Below are 19,889 nucleotides of genomic sequence, written 5' to 3' on the forward strand. Positions count from 1 at the left end.
GGCCGCCGCCGCCCGGCGCCTGTAGCCGCCCCCGCCCGCCCCGCCGCGCCCCACCAGCCGCCGGCGGAGGGGCGGACGAAGGCGCTGCCGCGCCCAGCAGCCGCCGCCGGAGCCCGGCAGCGCTCAGCGATGTCCGCCAAGGAAGGGAGCAAGGTGCTGCTGCTGACGCCCCACGCCACCAGCGAACGCGCCGTCAAGGGTGAGCGTTCCGCGGTCCCGCAGAGGGAACATGGCTGCGCGGCGTGGCGGGGCCGTGATCCCCGCCCGAGTGCCGAGGCCCGCCTGGGCACAGAGAGGCGGACTGGCCGTGGGGATCAGTGCCCTCCATGTGCGGGCCGAGCTGCCCTGCCCGCCGGTGGGGACGGGAAGGCAGCTCGGCATCTTGCGGAGGCATGGGATGCCCGCACGGGCGTGGGAGTATCCGGGGTCGGCACTGCCGGATGGGGGGACTAAGCTGGGCACGGCGGGCCTGTGAGGGCGGCGGGGCTGTGAGGGAAGCGGTGGCCGGGGCCTGCGGGCCTGGCGCGTCCCGCCCGGATGCGCTGCCCGAAGCGTGTGCGGGGCTGAGCGGGGGCCCCGCCGCGCTCCGGCCCTCCCGCACCCCTGCTCTGCGGGGCTTTTCCGCTCTCTGCGCGGGGGAGAGCCCTGTAACTGCAGACGCTGACAGCGCCGGGGAAGAGCGAATGGGAAGGTGCTGCCGCCCGTTCTATTGGCTGCTGTTCTCAGGTTCCAGTTCTGATGGAGAAAATTCACCTTGATCTATTTCTTTGTGGCCTTCCTTGGTAATCTCGTGGGGAGCCGCGAAAAGTCAAACGTTATACTTCTTAGGAGAAAAAGTAAAGCATTTTATAGTAGATACATCCATCTAAAACTAGGATGGTCTAGCAACCCAAATGGTATAAAATAATTGTTTTCTCTGAACCCTGTGAAGTGTGTAATTTTAGTTTTTGTGAGGAATATAAATCCTTTGCAAACAGAGCATCGTGAAATATGTGTGATAGACCTAAATTGACAGGGTAGAGCATAGGTAGTGCTTCAAAGAATTCCTAGGTTGTGTTTACTCAAGTTGCACATCATTATATTCTGATCCCAGTGGTTTTCATATTGCACTGTATTTGGTGGTGTCAGTGTGGACAATTGTTATGGCAGGCCTGGTTGGAAATCACAGGTATACACAAGCAGTCTGCTTTTAAGATTGACACTCCTAGGAACACAGGGTATGACTGAGTTGGAAGGGGTGCAGATCTGGTTGTTTAACTTCTTTTGTTACAGGGGTCCTTGAGAAATGAGAAGGATTTGTTTGTCCTCAGCAGGTGTTTATTAAAGCCTTGGAATCCCATTGGATATTTTGAACATCAACGTTTTTTCTAGTAAACTGGAAAGCTTTACTTGTAATAAGCTGTTACTCATTTTGAATTGCTTAACCTGTTGATTTGTTTGAACAAATTGCAAGGGTAAAAGTAGAAAATGTTGAAACCAGTCTATTGGAAACCTGTACTCCTTAGTGCTACTTCAATGTGTGGTGTTTAGAGCTGCTGAATTTTTGTACCTTTACTGCAATTTGTGATAAGAACTTAAGTTCTTCAAACAATGTGAAAGAATTAATAGTAAGTGATCAGATGCTTTAGAAGGCAGTGGAAAACCTGCTGATTTCCAATCACTTAATAATTCAGCTTGTTAAATGTGACCTATGCATCTGGTTGTTTAAAATTGTCATTAAGACTTGCTTCATTCTAAGCAGAATTATTGCCTGAGTTTGCAGTATTTCTTTGGACCTGGGTGTTAGGATGCAGAACTATTGTGTAGGTAATTTGTATAGATAATAGGTATAGGTTTACCTGTTTCTCTAGGTAATCAGTCTTTGGTGGCTTCATCTGACATAATTACAACCAGTTCATGTAGCAGCATTTTTCTATACCTTCTGTTGACCTGTCCTCTCCACCCCTATCATGCTGAATCACTGGCTTCTGAAGAAAGGCTGGCCAGCTGTGCCAAGCTGTCTGTGTTATTGATACGAAGGACAGGGTGGTTTGGTTTCTCCTCCCCCATTAGGTGCAGTGCAGTTGGAAATACTTTTTTTAGACAGTGACCCCAGAAGTGCAAGATTGCAGGTTATGTCAGTCCTAAGTGGGAGTATCTGTGCAATTTGTTGAAACCATGCTAAGATGTGACAACTGTGTCACATCCCTCTTCACAAACAGATGCATTGCCTCTTGCATACCAAGAAACATTCACCATACTCTCTCCTGTTATACAATGAATAGGTCTTTTATAGTGTCTCAGATTTTTAAGAAAAGCCACAGAGAAAATGTAGTAATATTATCTGGTGTATCTGTGTATTGGTCCATATTTTAGCTTTCATGCTTTCTATATACTGTGTCTTTTGGGGAGAAAATTTGAATTGAGGACCTAAAGCTTGCTGTTGTTTGCATTGTTTATTTAAGTTTTATTTTCTTCCTCTGTATCACTGGAAGAGGGGGATAAAGAACAGAATTCATTACATTTCAGAGGCTGCGAGAAATTGAATTCTTTACCTGTTATAATACATGTTAGCAGAAGTGGGCAAGAGATGCTCACCCAAGAAGAAATTACTGAATTACTGTGTCATTTTTTCTAATAAGTAGGATAATGATTAGGATTCATATTTTGGCTTGTATATTGACCTTCATATTTTGACTTGTATATTTAGCAGTTGATGGGAAGTACATATATGTAGAGAAGTATTTGAAATGCTAATCAGATGAATTATGTCATATCGGATAGATATATATAAAATAAACATAAAAATAGCTTTATATATGTGGTCTAGCTGTGTTGTCTAGCATATCTTTCCAAGTATGAATTTTCTCATCAAAGGTCACTGATTGCTTTTGAAGTGTATAAAAAGCTCAAATTTTCTTTTACATGGCTTAGTTAAATTGCCTGACTAATTTTTACTTACAGAGTTTCCTGTAAATTAATGGTTAGCTATGGAACTGAAAAACTGTCTAAAGTCAGCTTTTGGCATTTGGTTCCCAAAAGGTGTCTTGTGATGAGGCTTTTGTTACTGCTATTTTTTTTTTTTCCCCAAAGAGGGATGAGCAAATGTACCTGTTGTTCTGATTCACTATTTTCTAAGGCACCATGTCCATCTTTGAAGGATACTTAGTGTTTTACTGTCTTGTGGAACAAATCGGTTCCCTTTTTTATGTTCTGTCAAAATCTTTTTTCAATAAACTGTTCTTGATACTTAAATGTTGTATCTGATTCTTTGGGTTTGCCTTTTTTTTAGATGACAACTGGCTGACTTCAGTCAGCTCACCTCACCTTTCAACCGTGTGACTTTCAAACTTTAAATTTGTCAATGTATCTTTTCTCCTGAAACAACTGTGTCACTGCCTTGTGATAAGGTACTTTTCCCTGGTAGGGATGAAGAAGAGCTTGGAAGCTCACACTGATACAGTGGTCCTGAGCATGGCAGGGATGAGCCTTCATTGCCTTTTTTTTGAGAGCAAAGCATCAGGGTTTCCCTGACTTTCTTGTGGGTAGTTACAGCCCAGAGTTGTACTTGGAAGTTCCCATCCTCCCAGCATTACACTGTGCACTGTGGGTGTTGCTAGGCCTTGGGACACAATCCACGGGACCTTGTCATGCTGACCTAATGCTAAATTTGGAGATTATGTCTGTTCTTCTGGAAATGGAAAGATTTCAGTATTCCTTTGTTTTGGATAAAAGTCATGGTAGAGTCTGATTGGCAGACAATCATTTTAGATATTTAGTGGAAGCTTATTGAAACAGCTCTTTAGAGAAACCCAAAGAAATGTAACTCATATCCTTGAGCAAGCAGGCTCTGAAATAAAGGCTCTAATAGCTACTTTTGAACAGTTACGCCCATGTAACGAGAAAAAGAAATCATTGCAGTATTTAAATTTATAATTCAGAGTCTGATTTTAAAAACAGGTAAAAAGTTAAAAGTTGACAGGCAGCATGAAGCCTGTTTTAAAAATTTTGTAAGACACTTATGTTGCTGGCCAGAAATTATTCTAGGATGATCCAGAAAAGCAGCAGTGTGAAGAGAGTACTAAAGTCATATTAAAAAAAAAAAAAATTAAAACCACAATTTTGTTTTGGGGTAGATACAATGGAATGGAACTGAATTCTGAGAAGTAAGTGTTTGACTGGTCTTTTTTTGTTTCAGGGGATGTTTAGAGTGGATAAATCTTGAAATAACAACAACAAAACCGAAAAAACCTCACCCAAAAATGGAAGCCTGTTTCAGTTTCAGTAGGGCAAATTGGCAATTGAGGGCTGGGAAGATAAGGCCAGAGCACAAAAATCTGCCAACTGCTCGCATGTGTATTTATTGTTTTAAGGAACTGAGGTGTCTTTCACACATGAGTCAGTTATTATTGCTGAATGGATCAAAGAATTCTCTCATTGAAATGTAAGTGATTTCAAAATGCATCAGCAAAAGAAATGTTCCCAAAAAGTATCCCAGGATCCGAAGATATTTGTCTGCTGGCTCTAAAGGAATTCTTTGGGGATTTTGGGTACAAAATTGTGGGTTTATTTTCCATGGCCTGTGGCGTAACTCATCTTCTGAGCCTGAGAGGTGGAGCACGGCAGCATTTAAAAAAAAATTCTGGATTTAACTGGACAACTGTAGATCAATAAGTTTAATTTAAATAGATTCATAGCACTTATAAGAAAGAGTGGTCTAGCTATATACCTAGGAAATAAGTGTTAAAGAGGGGTTGGTACAGGTTTCATAGATGAAAATCAAGAGAAATTGTTAGAATATTTTGAAGAAGCCAGTGAGCTTGTTGATCCAGGCAAAGCTGTTCATCGTGTGTCTTCACTGAAGTCTTTAAAGTAAGCAGAAGAGGAAATATCCTCTTCTGGATTAAAGTTAGGAGAGAAAGGATGTTAATAGGTGGTAAACTCTCATGGTGGAGGGAGGTTAACATCTGTCATGTGTGCTCTTTAAATGTGTTGACAAGTTCTTTAGAAAACAGAGTGAATGGGAAATAGTAACACTTAGCCAGGACAGCAAACTTCCAGAGATGTTTCAGTAAGCTCTTGTTAGGCTGAGTGCTTCGTAAAAAAGTTGTAGGAGATGCTGTTAAGAGAAAGACAGAGCAGACTCTACAAAGGACAGAACAATTTTTTCTTAAACATACAAGGCAGTGAACTTGGGAAAGAAATATTAGGATCTGTATGGATAATGTTATGAAAATGTTAATGCAGTGGCAGTCAGCTGGTCTAATAAGAATTCAGGGAATATTAGATAACCAATTTAGAAAAAAGAGATTGCACCATCATGTCGTTATATGTATGTTGTGTTATATGTGCATCTTGAATAACAGCATGTGATTTTGTTCCATCTGCCTGATTTTTTACTTTATCTAAAGATATGTTCAGAGGCGGAGAGTGGCTTTTGGGTGAGACGGAGTGACAAACATGACAAGTCTGACTTGGAAAAGGAGTGGTTGAATAGGGGATAGAGTTAGATATTTCTTACCTTATGAATGGTATTTAATGGAAAAGTTGAGTAGGAAGCTACTGTAATTCTTGTCACCCTGTGGAAAGGAGAAATGCAGTACCAAACAAAATAGAAAAGGTGAAATACCTTTTCAGGTAACATGTAATTTAGATTGCAGAATTTGTAGCAATAATTCTGCAGTGGAACCAAAAATTATGAAAATGTCTATTCAGAATCTGGACAAAATAGTGGAAATCAGTTCTAGCAGTGGTCATAAACATGGTGGTCTGGATGAAACTTTAGAGAAAATCCATAAACCACCCTGTTTCAAAACCAGAGTATTGAGAGGGAAGGATCTATGCATCTGTCATTGCCAGAAGTGCATTTAAGCACTAAGTAATCTTCTGGTATAACACAGTGTGGTCATTTTAAGGGCAGGAGTATCTTTAAATACTTTTCAAAGAAATAATTGTGTTTTTCCTGTGAGGAACTTCCAAAAACGTCAACCAAGTTAATTGAAAAACTACACAGTGTAAAAGATGAATGAACGCACCATGGCATACAAGATACATCCACAGTTTCATCTGAGATTTAAAATTCTATGAAACTTTTGACACTGCAAGTACATGATAAGTGAGGATGAAATAAATTGTACCTTTAGTGCTGTTGTAGGGTTTCACGGTTTACAGGGCTGTTTTTTCTTGCTTTTAGGATGCTGGTTAATATAGCAGGGACCTTGTGTTCAAAGAAACTTCGGGATAGTTTTGGTAATTTGCAAGAAATTGGCTTTGCTGTATCTGTGCTTTCTTGCTTGAGGTGAATAGGATAACTTGTGGGTTTTGTCAGCTTTTAATTGTAGCTTTCTGATTCCATGTATTCTACTGTGTATTTGTGCTTATCTAGTATTTTCAAAGTTGCTGGTCCACAGACCATCTGTGATGCCTTTATGCTATTTCTTTTGAAATCTGTTCTGCGAGTGCAGAAGAATAAGTGGATATATTCTGTCCTCATAGCAGTTATGGATGCTGCATCTTTTCCTTCTGTAGAGATGCTGGCAGAAGTGTGAAAACTCCAGGGACAAACTGAAAGATGTAAATAGGTTTTAGGCTTTGTGATTCTTCTGAGTGACAGTACATAGACAGCAATGCATTTAAAAAACCAAAAGACCACAAAAGGTGATTAAATGACAGAAAAACCCCAGATGATTTTGCTATCATGGTGATAAACCTGCTGAGAAAATGAAGGATGCTGGCCTTCTTTTTCACTGAGCACCATGCTTGTATTGCTACATGATACACTTGGTGGAGACAAACATTATATATACTGTTTCATGTATACCTATCACCAAAGCAACAAATTCTTTGCAAACAGAATGTCTCTGTTTAGTAACCTTAGTAATGTGAGGTGAGACAGACTTTATCTATGAAATCAAAAACATTCTTGAAACAGAAAATGCAGTGTGGGATATCGAGCAGGTTTTAACAGCCAAAACTAAATTCATGAAACATGCCATAGGCTTCTGATGATAGAGGAAAAATGGCTACTTTTCTTTCACTGTGAGAGAAGAAGAATTATTTAAGTTTTACAGTCATAAGAACGGAAACAATTTTGCTTGTGGAAGTACAGTACCTTCTATGGTTGATCCTGATGCTTTTTCTTACATTAGTCTAGGGGCTTTGATCTCATCTTGTTTCATGAGCCTGTTCCAACAGGGTGTCTCTTGATATAAGCCAGATTTAACTGAGGTTATTATAATGGGCATATATATCAGTGTGGTTTAAATTTACAGTATCTGCATGTAAAATTTTATTAGCAGCTACTCTTGTATTCAGTTACTAGGCAGTGTGAGATCTGCTTTGGGTCTGGAAGCAGCATGTTTGTGTTAGTTGCCATACTACACCTTTCAGCAGGGATTATTATACCTGGTGAAGTGCCACACTAATGTTGTTTTTCTTCTTTGAACTTTTTACTGCGTGGTGGGAATTCATCCCTTCAGATTGCTGCTAATCTTTGAATCTCCACAGCATGCTTTATTGTAAGGTATCAATGTACCCAGAGGCTTGTAGAAAGTCAGTGTAGAATTAATTTTTGAGGTTTTGCTTTCTATATCTCTTATTGGTACTGCAGTATAAAGGAAAGGTGATTTTTTTTCTTCTTTGTTAATGCATATTCAATTAGTAATAAAAAGCCATCAAAATAGTTTCATTAACAAGTCCCAAAAGCTATTCACTGTTTTTTAACTCAGCTCTACTGTTTACATTTTTTGACCAATATATTAAGATTGTATCATTTGTATGTATTTTTAAAGTGAAATTGATTAATTGTGACTAGTAAGCAATAGTTTGTTTTAGAAAATCTTGTCTGTAGTTGTAAATCATGATGTGCTACATTTGTTATTAACATCTATACTTTTACTAATAAGATACTGCAGTGTGTGTTAGAGATTCTTCTCTAGATACTTTTCCATTGTTTAGCTTGGCTGGGAATGGGAGAAGAGAATCCTTTAATGCCCAACACCATGTTATTTCCTTAGGGTAATTCCTCTTAATTACCATTCTGTTACATTCCCGAGAGCACAGGTTGTGCACAAAGACTTTGAAACATGGATTATATTCGTGTCTTGGAACACATCATGCTGCAATTCTTTTTCCTTAGGCTATAACATTCTATGACTACTTCATCAAAGCTTTAATTAAACCCATTAGTTTGCAGAAATTGTCTACATGGTTCAAAAATCCTCATCCTTAACCTACTAAAAGCAGTTGTAATATTTTTCAAAGGTATGCACTCTAATACAGTGTTAACGTTTGCTGGAATGTTTCCATTTTAAAGTATAAAATGGAAAGAAACAGTTTTTCTGAAAAGTGTTACTTTTTATTTACTGTGTGATTCAGATCATGGCTAAAATCTTCAGCCATATTTCATTCTGCGTTCTCTGAAAATTATTCTTAAGAAATCCTTCTTGAGCGATGGGAAACTGCATGTATTATGTGAAAAGGATTTTGTTAAATTCTGAGGAACTAGTTTTAAGACTTCATTTTTTCATGAGGCAAATATAACTTTGGAGATCCTTAATTACTTCTCATACCACAGTTGTGGGTTTTGGGCATTATGGATAACAAACCCCTGGATACAGAGTTTTAAATCTGAGCCTTCATAAGTATATTAATTCAAATAATTTGAGACAGATCCTGACACTGGAGTAAAAACAGCTAGGTTTTTAGCCTCCCAGAGAATATAATTCAATAGACAAACTCAAAGCTTTATTTTGTTAGTAGATGTAAGAACTTTATTAAGGGAAGAAAATTTCATTTACCATGCACTCAAAACCCCTGAAATATCTGAATTGCCATAAGGACGAGGTCTTGAATTCTGCAGCCAGGTAGTTGTAGTAAGTTAGTAATGATTTGCACTCAAGAGAATGAAGAATGGGTGGTCACCTCAAAAGACCATTCTCTGCCACACCCTGCATCTACCAAAAAAAGCTTCCAAAAAGAACAGAACAGTCCTCTTCCACCTTAGTAGATCCGAATAATACTAGGATTAATGGAGCACAGTTCTTAAAAAACTGTGTCTTGGAGGTGACTGACTTTGGTTGTGGGAAGGTGTGTGAGATCTCTAATGCTTTTGTAGGAATTAAAGCAGGAGAAATCTTCTTTCTGAGTTGTCTGGTCTCTCCTAAAAAGATAAGCTCAACTTTGAATTGCTGAAGGCCATTGTGGGCCCACAAATAATGTATTAAAAAAAGTGGGGCAACAAAGAGCCTAAGACTAATGCATGTACAGATTTATATAAACTTCCAAATAATGTAAAAAATAACATTAAGAGAATCTGAAGGTTGGAAAGCAGTGAATATTAGAACTGATGCTTGCCTGGTCATAATTAAGTGCTTCTAAAAATCAGATAAATTTATTTTTTCAGAATGATTAATTTCTCTTCTCAGAGCCAGATTTATGTTTTTAAAACAATTGTGCATGGAACAGAAGTGATTGTCTTTTGATATCTTAAATAAGTTAATTTTATTAACATTTGGACTACATGAAATTATAGCATTTCTGAGTGAAACTTGAATTGCTGATGGAGGAGGCTGAAGGAAAGGCATAAAATTTTCCTTTCGTTAATCAAATACTTTATGTCCACAGAAAAGTGGTGAATTCGTTCTACAATATGTAAGGGCACATTTTGCAGCTTTTTGCTACCTGGAAACTTTTATAAGAGGAATAGTAGACATATCTCTAGATTATTTTCTAGAAAAAAATTAATTTCAGTGAATATATGTATGATTTGTGCATCAGGTGTTTTATTTTTTACTACTCCATAAAACAGAAGAGCAGCAATGTGTTACTAGTAATCTAGAAATCAATTTCAATAAAGTCAGGGAATGTTTCAGTATCTAAGCATTGATTTTTGGAGTGTAAATTTTAACTTCAGAGAGTACGAAAATTAATATGAATACTCTATCTACAAGTGTATTCATGCTACTAGTTCTTATGTTTGAATAGATATGCTCCTCCTATTTTTCTCTTTTAACATACAGTATTTAATGGTGAGAAACTGAATGGTTTTGCTTCTGTTGCAGTTCATTCATTCAACAGTAGTGTGCTTGAGGAGAAGACAGGGTCAGATTAGTTTTATTTCCTGTAACATCCCGAGTACCATGACGTTGCTTAGTGGCAGTTTTAAAGTGTCGTCTTTTTTCCATGGCTCACATCCATATTTCACTTGTGCAGCAACTGAACTGCTACAGATTGCCAAGTGTGCTGTCTGGCCAGTTGCTGAGCCTGCTTTGGTTCCCAACCACTGCTTACTGACTACTTTTATTTCTAGTCTTTTGAACAGTATTGGATCCTTTTCTTGCTAGCTTTGTATTTGTTTTGGTAGTTCTTTTTGTTTGGTTGAGGATTTTTCGTGGGTTTTTTTCCCCTGAGGCTTTGATGATGGGATAATTTTAAATTTTGAAAGTTTGAGTGGCTTTTAAATGGATAATCCTGCATCACCAGTACTTCATGAGTCCTTCAGGGAATGGTGGTGTAATGGAGAGAGATTATTTCCCTTTGCAAAGTCACTTTTGACTCTTCCAGATATTGCACATATTACTATGCCTTCTCACTCTGTTTTATAATTTCTACAACCTTGCATAGTATAGATGTTTATTTTTTTAAATACATACACAATGCTATTCTGTCTGGATTTTAATGATGTAAAATTCCTTAATGAAAAGACAAGTTTGCTACTTGGGATAGCAGCTATTCCATGATAGATCCCCACTTCTAGATGGACTCAGTTTTTCAAATTGAGTGTCAAGACTGCTGTTTCTTCTTTTTAAATTTTAGCTGTCCCTTTTCCACCAACGCATCGCTTGACATCTGAAGAAGTGTTTGACACAGATGGAAGACCAAGGGTTGACATTTTGAAGAACCACTTGATAAAGGAAGGTCGAGTGGATGAAGAAATTGCACTTAGAATCATCAATGAGGGTGCTGCAATATTGCGGAGGGAAAAAACTATGATAGAAGTTGAAGCTCCAATTACAGGTAATATTTCTAGGTAATTTCATACATAATTAAATTTGAAAAAGCCAGATTTTTTCTGTAGTAGAATTTGTCTTCAAATTGCTGAACCGAAATTTCTCTCAGTTAGTCCAACTGAATTATCCCTCACAACTGCATTTGCTTAACAAATGAAGGCATTAAACCTATTGAAAAAGCTGGTAGCATTGGTATTAAAATTGGACAAAAGAAGAAAGTAGTTAAATGCTGTTGAAATACGAATTTCTAATTCCATCAATATTATAAGTAGGAATAAAGGCACCTGCCTGAACTCTGGATAATTCTGAAATCTAAATATGTGAAGAGAAGCTCATTATTGTGGTTTGAAACAGATACTGTGAACTGGGATTCTTAGTGAAAAATACACCTTTATATTGTTCTGTAAGTGAGACTGGTGACTGCACATAAAACCACGTTCTTGTGAGAGCAGTAGTACTGATAAAGATTGTTTTAGCATCTTTGACACTAGGGCCAGAGCCACTGGGATACAAAACTGACTTTTAGGATTTTCTCGAGTATTTTCATAGTTGGAACAGTTCGGTTTCTGATTGACCTGGTGAAAGGTGGAATTGGTGAATTGGTGTCCTTTAATACTTTTATTGATAAACAGTCTATACTCATAGAAAGTAGCTATGTTGCATGTCTGTTATTTATGATAATGAAAGTCGGTTTGCTTTTTATGTTCAAATCACATTTTCTTTAGTCTGAATGGGTTTTCTTCTAAGTGGGCTTACATAAATTAAATTAGTGTCTGAAAGCTTCTTTTGGGGCATCAGCTTGTTATTTGTTAGTATTAGGTAAATGAAAACTTTACATCAATACATCATTATTATTATTGACATTTAAAAAAAAAAGAATTATTGAAATAGTGGAAGCTACTAAGTGTCTGACTGAGCTCAGAGTCTTTTGAAGTTCCAAATAAACTCAGAATTAAAGTTTGTGTAGCATTTTTATATTTCTGTATATACAGGTAATTGGTATATTGGCAATTTAAAAAGGAGGAAAGTTCTTTCAGTGTTTGAGTAGGAATCTTAAAGAAAGAGACATAAAAGAGTGCACATGCTATTTAGTCTCATATTTTAGTAGGTTGTGATGATGAATGGTCTGCTCTAAGGGAATAACAACCTATATAATGTGGTGTGCCATATCCAGTATTTCTTTCCAAAGTTAGGACAACTTTTTTCCCCAAAAATTTTACTGATAAACTTTAAGAAGTCAGGAGATGCTATTTGTCAGTTGATCGGTGACATTTTGCATCGATGAAAGACATAGTCTCTCAAATTCCTGTTGTTACCAGTGACACCTTATGCAGGAGTGAGAAGGCAGCTCCTGACCTCCATTGAACTGGGAACTCCTGTGGGAAAGAGGAGATAGGAGCAGTTGTCTTTTCCATGCATTTTTAATTACTTTTTTAAAGTTGTGAGATGACCTGGTTTTGCTGTATGCTCCCTAAAGACTTCCCATCTGCTGCTATCTTTGGCATTTCTGCCTTTGGTTGCTGACCACTGGCCTTGTCCCTTCTCACATTCTACAAACACAGGAAAAATCCACTGTTGAAATAATGGACATGGTTATTTGAAGGAGAAAAGTAACTGAACAAGGAGAAGATATGATTTTATGAAAAAATATGTTAGTCTGACTCAGAAACAAAAGTACACTCCCTGCTTTTTTCAAGTTCACATGGACTCAGCAAATTGTTGCAAAGCAGCAGGCATTTTCAAATACACTTACCAAGGAGAATTTGCAAATATACCTAAGGAGTTGGGGAGGATATTAGAGGTGCTGATAGCTTTCAATACCTGAATGCTCAGTGCATTAAATGTGTTGGAAGAATACCCCCCAATATCCAGGACTCAGAGCTATATCATCAATATTGTCACAGGTAGTGAAGACCAGATGTTAATGAAAAGCAAAGGGGGAACCATCAAAAATTTTTGTTATTCCTGCTTTATACCTGTCTTTCTTCTTAATTAGAAGTACTTTGTGGCTGTTAACTATAACATGGTGACTTTTCCGTTAGATTTTTTTAAATTAATTCGAACAAAATTTTTGCTTGCAGTGTGTGGTGATATTCATGGCCAGTTCTTTGATCTAATGAAGCTGTTTGAAGTGGGAGGATCACCTGCTAACACAAGATACCTCTTCCTCGGTGACTATGTAGACAGAGGTTATTTTAGTATAGAGGTAACTGACTATATTAATCTGTTCTGTCCTAATTTTTTTATAAGCAAACTTTCACTTAGGTTTTCAAACGAAGTTTTAGGTCTGCTTTAACATTTGAATGCGTTCTTCCTTGCTGTGCCTTCTCCTGTGACAAAGGCCTGTTTACAGGAGGATGTTGACCAGTCGTTTGGACTGTCCTGTTGAAATCGCCAGACTTACTCATTTTTTCTCCTCTTTCTTTAGCTGCTTTTCTAAAAGTTGAATTCTGTTTCATTATTATGCATACTGCTGCTTGTCTGGTAATATGTTTGTATGTTTGTGGAGAACAGGTGAGTCATGACTGCAAGGTCTTTCAATTATTCATAATATTATCCTCTGTTTAATATCATTATCTGTTTATTTTTAGAAAAGAAACTAATTTTATTTAGATAATCAAATGGTTTTTAATAATTATTAATATTTTTCTTTACAAAAATTCTTAGAGCAAATACAGATATTCCCTAAGGATGACCTGTGTTTCTGCTACTAATTTTTCAGTTACTTTGAATTCAAATAATTTTTTTATTTTCAGCATGTTTCTTAAGTGTGTTACATTTCAAAGATATTCACATATTCACATCGATTAGTTTCAGAGCATAGTTTTTAAGTTAAGTGTTCTTCTGTAACCAGCCTGGGAAGTGCCTCAGCCTGGGATCTCTTCATAGATACTAAATCTAATGGAATAGCATGCCATTTGAAACAGTGTCTTGAAAGTCACAGTGTAGTTCTTTCGTTTCTGTATTAAAATGTTGTGGTTCTGATAATACGTGGGTATGTGCTGTGAAAGGCATGCACAATGCATTTTGGGGTTGTTAGAGATGGTAGACCAACAGAAGACGCAGCAAGAGTGATTGCCTCAAAGTCATCTTTAAGGAAAAATTTCAATTGATATTCCCTATTTATTAATTTGATCTTTGCCTGTTCTTGATGATTACATGTAATACAGTTGTCCTTGAAAAATGGATTTACATATCAACTCTATATGTTAATATTTCAAAACCTGGTATGAAAGCTTTTCAACCACTACACTTCAAAAAATTTCTGAACAAAGATTAATTTTGCATGTTTTTACTAAGAAGATAAAAATTCAGTAATTAGTTTAACTAAACTTCACAGTTAAAGTCTTTGATGTGTTTCGCAATGTTTGCAGTGTTTTTTAAAGGGTCCATTTGTTTTCTTTGTTCCTTTTTCATGTATTCTGCTATTCTATGCAAAATAATTTGGAGTAATGGTGGCTTCAGTGTACTGGTATTGATTAAGAACAATGATAATAAGAGCTTGTAGGTGACTTCAATGAAGTCCTAAACTTGTGGGGTTTTGAGATTTTTGTGCTCAGTTAAAAATACAAGAATTAGATTTGAAATACGTTTTGGGCATTTGGGACTGCTGGGTGGTAACAGACTCTAAACTGAAATAATTGTGCATCCTCTTAGCTCTTACCTTTTTGAGGGTTTGCTGCTGATGTTGCATTAATAATGATAGATGGAAAATTGCTATAATTCTTTGACTTTGCTGCTTGTACACTGAAAAAGCAATCAGCTTCCCCAGTGTTCGGGGAGAGGATGATTTACGCTGTCCGTTTGTAGTTTAAAAATTATATCCAAATGATGTATCTAACCTTAAGGGAAATTATTTTGTCAGGGATTTTTTTTTCCAGTCTCTGTTAATAATGTCTGCTTTTCTTCTTATGCCAGTGTTTAGAATCATATATTATACAAGATTTTAGGCAGAAACCATACAGTATTCATCTAGATGAAAGTATTCTACAGTTTAATTCTGCTGAGTTTATTTTATTATTGAATATCCAGCAAAGATAATTTTTTTCCTAGTATTCTATGTGGCTATTATTAGGAAAAGTAATAAGCAATTTGCATAACTCATGTCCAGAACTGGATTCAGGGAAGTAGTGCTATTTTAAAATGGCACATTAAGCAGTACGTGCTTTTTGAAACTGTTAACATCTTTACTCAGTATTTCTCAGAAATAATTTTTAAAGTTCATATAAACGAGTGTATTTTACTGGTTGTCCTGTTTTCTCAACAGTGCGTGCTGTACTTATGGGTCCTGAAAATTCTTTACCCAAGCACATTGTTTCTTTTGAGAGGCAACCATGAATGCAGACACCTAACAGAGTATTTTACTTTTAAGCAAGAATGTAAGTACTGTCTAAGAATGTAAAATTAGCTACTTTCAACCTGCTGATCTATAGTTTGTCATTGTGCTTGAGAGATTAGTTTAATTAGGGCCTTGCAAACATCTGGAGACTCCATTGACTTCTGTAGAATTGCTTGCAGTTCAGTGTGGCCTTGGAGTGCAAGAGGAGTGCTGGCTGTAAATATACATTATGGAGTAAATTTTGATGCAACAATCTTGATTTTGAAGTCCTGGAGAGGAAGATAATTTTGCTGTAGTCAGGAGTGTAGAGTAACTTGCTGAGCAGTGTTGTGAAGCTAGAAAAAAGTCCCTACTGTGGGATAATTTTTCCATTTGGAGGATTGATTTCAGCTATACTAGTAAGATAACTCTTTGGTGACTTAAGCTACCTCTCCATTTGAAGGCTTGTATAAGTATTGATCCTGTGATAAATGGATCATTTGGCCTGATGAAACTCTCTTTGATGTGGGTAAAAATGATCTAATCTATAATTTGTTCTTAGCTTTTCACTGTGGATGAGAATTCACAAATTTCTTAGTAGTATTTTATACTGAAGTATGCCATATAATTGTATAAAAATATTAAGTGATTTTTTTAAAAACAAAAATTGTTTCTTCACACTTGAGACAACAGAAAAAGTGAAAACAGTTTACAGTTCTGGAAGAAAATATGTCTTAGAAACATGCTTGCTGTTTAGGTGTTTGCAAATGCTCATTTAAACCCCAAAATACTCATTGTTTTGGGTTTTTTTAAGCATTCACTTTGATATATATTCTTATAACCATGATCCACCAGAGTACTTCATCCATATATTATGGATTTTTTAATGATTTCTATTTTCTTTCCTGCAGGTAAAATAAAGTACTCTGAAAGAGTCTATGATGCTTGCATGGAAGCTTTTGATTGTCTCCCTCTTGCTGCTCTCTTAAATCAACAGTTTCTTTGTGTTCATGGTGGACTTTCACCAGAAATTAATACACTAGATGACATTAGGAGAGTGAGTATTTTGTGTATTTGAAAATAAGTGGAAATAGAGGTATTTATATGATGCTATACAAAGTCGTCTTTATGAAGTTGTCAGTATTTTTCTGTTCTTGTCTCTTGTTGAAGTGTAAATCAGGGGCTGAAATGTAGGCTAAGCAGTATCATAATTAAAATCTCATGGATTATCTAGTGCATTTTCCATTAGTGGACCTCATTGGGGCAGCTGGGACTGTTACAAAACACACACAAAGAAGAAACCTCAAAATCCCCACATTGTTTTTTGAGGCAGGTAGTAAATGTGAAGAGTTTCATATCCAATCAAAATAATATGTTGTATTTCTTTCTAGATAAGAGCTAGTGTTCTCATGGCTTCCAGGAGAAAACTTGCTGAAATTAATTGTAGTCTGAAAATTGTTTACTATATCTAATGTCGTGTTTCAGTTATTCTCAAATTTATTTGAAAATTTTTTTACTGTCTTAAATATGTGGATTTTAGTTTTGACAGAGTGAGATATTGTAGTATTTAATAGAAATTCAGATTTCTATTTAAAAGCAAATTGCCTATTTAAAAGGGCAAATTTGGTAGGCATTTGAGTAACAGTTGAGGAGTACTTCTCACTGAGGTGAATGTGCTGAGTATATTAATAAGAAGAATTTTAAAAGTTTTTTTTTTAAATTACACAATGGAAACACTAAATTGTGGTGTGCAGTTTGAAGGGCAGAAGATTGTGATGATATGAGGTATCTGTTTATGATAACATGGTTTCTACTTGCATGGATGGCTTGTCAGGTGGAGATTGTAACAGATGGGAATTTTCAATCAAAATGGAATTTTCCATTGCCTTCATTTTTGCATACTCATTTTAGACTTCTGTAAGTTAACTTAGCTGACATCTTGACTGCTGCACTTGGAAATCAAAACCATTCCTGTTATGATTAGGAACAGCTAAAATGTAGATGATTTCAGTTTAAAATATATGTAGGTGGTTCTAAGAAGCCTTGGGATTATAGGTAAGGATGGAAGAAAAACCATGGTTTATCCACATATGGAAGAAGGTACATGGGGGCATGTTTGTAAAAAGATCCAAATGTCCGAGAGAAAGTAAAAGCATGCTCCTAAATTGCTTTTATAGTATATAAAAGTATATATTGCAGCCTATTTTGTCTTTTTATCTTCATTAATTACATTTCTCATTTTCTTAGCATTTTCTCCTTTATTTGTGCTTTGTTTTTCTTTTTTACCGCTCCCTTTCCTCAAATTTATAGGCCATCCAGTTGAATCTCATTTCTGAATTCACTGTATTTATTCATTAGGGATTTTTTTGTAATGATTGGACCATTTCAGAGCCTCAGATGTCAGTTTATTTCACTTATAGATATTACACTGCCAAGCAGAGTGATGTGAGAGGAGAAGAAAATGGTAGAAACAGAGAGGAAGTGTATTTACAAGATCAGTGGTGTAAGTGGGAAAATGTACTGAGGCACATTGCATTGTCAGAGCAAATACTAATGTGTACAGAAATCCAAATGCATTGTGCAGAGAAAGGAAAGTAAGAAAGCAAAGAGACTAAACAGTGCCATTCTCACAAAGCCTTAACACTTCTCACTATGCAGATGAAAAGAAGCATGTCAAGGCTTTTTGGAAAGTAATATAAAGAAAACATATTCTGGAAAAACATTTTGGAACGCCACTCTCATAACAGGATTGTGATTAATTTTTCTGCTAGTCTCAATCTTGCAGCTGATCAGGTTTTCACAGTGTCAAGTAAATTTAACTTAAAGGTAGCTCTCTTGTCTTGGCCTGTTCTTTCAGATATGCTTCTATAATGTTCAAGGCTACATTAGGCTGAAATGTTTATATGCATATATGAAAATCTGCATTGTATTTTATTCTGATGAAAAACACATTTATAAATGTAAGGCAGTGTTAATAGAACTGGTCCTTGGGCCTTCTTCTTTTTTAAAAAGTCATCTGGTGATCTAAAAAGGGGCTAGTCATGGATCAGCAGTGGCTTCAATAGCTGCATTAGAGCTTGGCATGCACTGATATTTTAAACATATTTAAATTAGATGGGTGATGTGAAATGCTCACTTTATATCTAGGAAAAAATCATATGCTTGGGATGCAAGTGTGGTGTGTGAAGTTACTTCTGTAAGCAATCAAGACAATTGTATAATATTTCAGGCCTTCTGGTTTATTAGCAGAAGTTCTTACTAAGGAGAGGTCTTAGCTGCAAGGGCATAATTATCTAGCATAAAAGGGAAATCACAGCTCTATAAATAGTGCAGGAATCACCTAAGAAATAAAGAAAAATTCTATGCAGGGTGCAGTTTCTTCTGGATGAAGTCTTTCATCAGTATTGCTATGCAGGAAGGTGATTAAACAACACAATTTAAACTATTATTTTTGCTGTCATAAATTTACTTCCAGAAGAGGACTGCTTTCATACTAGGCATGACAATGAATCCTAACTGGAAAGGTTGTTCTAGATGCTTCATATTTCTGCCAAAATGGAAATTTGTCAAACTTGTGGTAATCTGATTTTTACATCTGAATATGAATTCCATGAATGTTCTGGTTGTCTTGGTAAAGAGTGTCTCTTTCAAACACATGTCCATCAACTTAGAGATGATGTTTAGTTGATTTCATTTATATTGCCAGACTTCTACTGAAACAAAATGCCAGGAATTGTCAATTTTAAACCTAGCATTTTAGAAAGAAGGAAGTATCCAGGTAATATTATGGGGACTATAAAAAAGAGAGACAAAAATTTTTTTTCCTCATTTACAGCAGATGCTCACTCTTTCGTTTAGCTTTTGGTGATACTAAGACTTGGTCAAATTTGTTCTTTAGGCTTTATTAGGTGATAGTTCTCAAGAAAATTAGGACAGATTAATTAAAACTGGTGTCTGTATGTGAAACTTCTGTGAAGGTCTTTTGCCTCAAAAGTAAAATTGTTTTAATTTGCTGTACCTTAATCTGCCTCTCAGGTTTTGGTGCTTCTGAATTACAACATCCATGTGGAGGTATAATGCATGTCACTTTAGTTGTCCTGACTGCATAGTACCTTGAAAATAATTTAGATTTAAATGTTTTACAGTACATTAAAAAATACACTACATAGTTCTGTTTCAACGTCAGGTGTATTGATTCTTATTCTTGAAAATTGTCTTTCTCAGTCACCTTAATCATATTTAGAAAAATGTTAAGCCAGTTTGTATTGAGATTCTCTTTTGCTGTAGTAAGAATGTACATTCAGAAATACTTAAATCAGTAACAGGTGTTTTGAATTTACTTGTGTCCTTTAACTTACTTGCTGTGCCAATAGTAGGAAAGCCCTTAAATTGATTCTTTTGATTTGATATATGTAGTCTGGGTTGAGTAGCTTGAAGTGACATTTCCTTACATTTTGAGATATCCTGAGAACTGTGCCACTAGTAGACTGTCTAGTGAAGAAGAAACTGATTTGATGTCTGTGTAAGTAAGTGTATGTAATATATAAGTGTATGTAAGTATATTTGTTTTTTATGAAATGACT

At 36.5% G+C, this 19,889-nt stretch overlaps 1 protein-coding gene across 6 annotated transcripts in view; it reads left to right on the forward strand.

Moving 5' to 3' along the window:
- The first annotated feature begins 6 nt into the window (after positions 1-6).
- The window catches only part of PPP3CB (protein phosphatase 3 catalytic subunit beta), a 46,962-nt gene continuing 27,079 nt past the window's right edge, over positions 7-19,889 (forward strand). For all 6 annotated transcript variants that reach the window (XR_005955625.1, XR_005955628.1, XM_041473520.1 and 3 more), the window contains exons 1-5: positions 7-199; positions 10,795-10,995; positions 13,070-13,194; positions 15,256-15,367; positions 16,218-16,363. Coding sequence is in view for 4 of the 6 variants with exons in the window: in XM_041473520.1 (XP_041329454.1) it covers positions 130-199; positions 10,795-10,995; positions 13,070-13,194; positions 15,256-15,367; positions 16,218-16,363 (654 nt within the window). In the remaining 2 variants the exon portion in view is untranslated. The remainder of the gene's footprint in view (positions 200-10,794; positions 10,996-13,069; positions 13,195-15,255; positions 15,368-16,217; positions 16,364-19,889) is intronic.

This window comes from Pyrgilauda ruficollis, unplaced genomic scaffold (assembly GCF_017590135.1).
Source record: "Pyrgilauda ruficollis isolate IOZ18807 unplaced genomic scaffold, ASM1759013v1 scaffold11, whole genome shotgun sequence".
Lineage (NCBI taxonomy): Eukaryota > Metazoa > Chordata > Aves > Passeriformes > Passeridae > Pyrgilauda > Pyrgilauda ruficollis.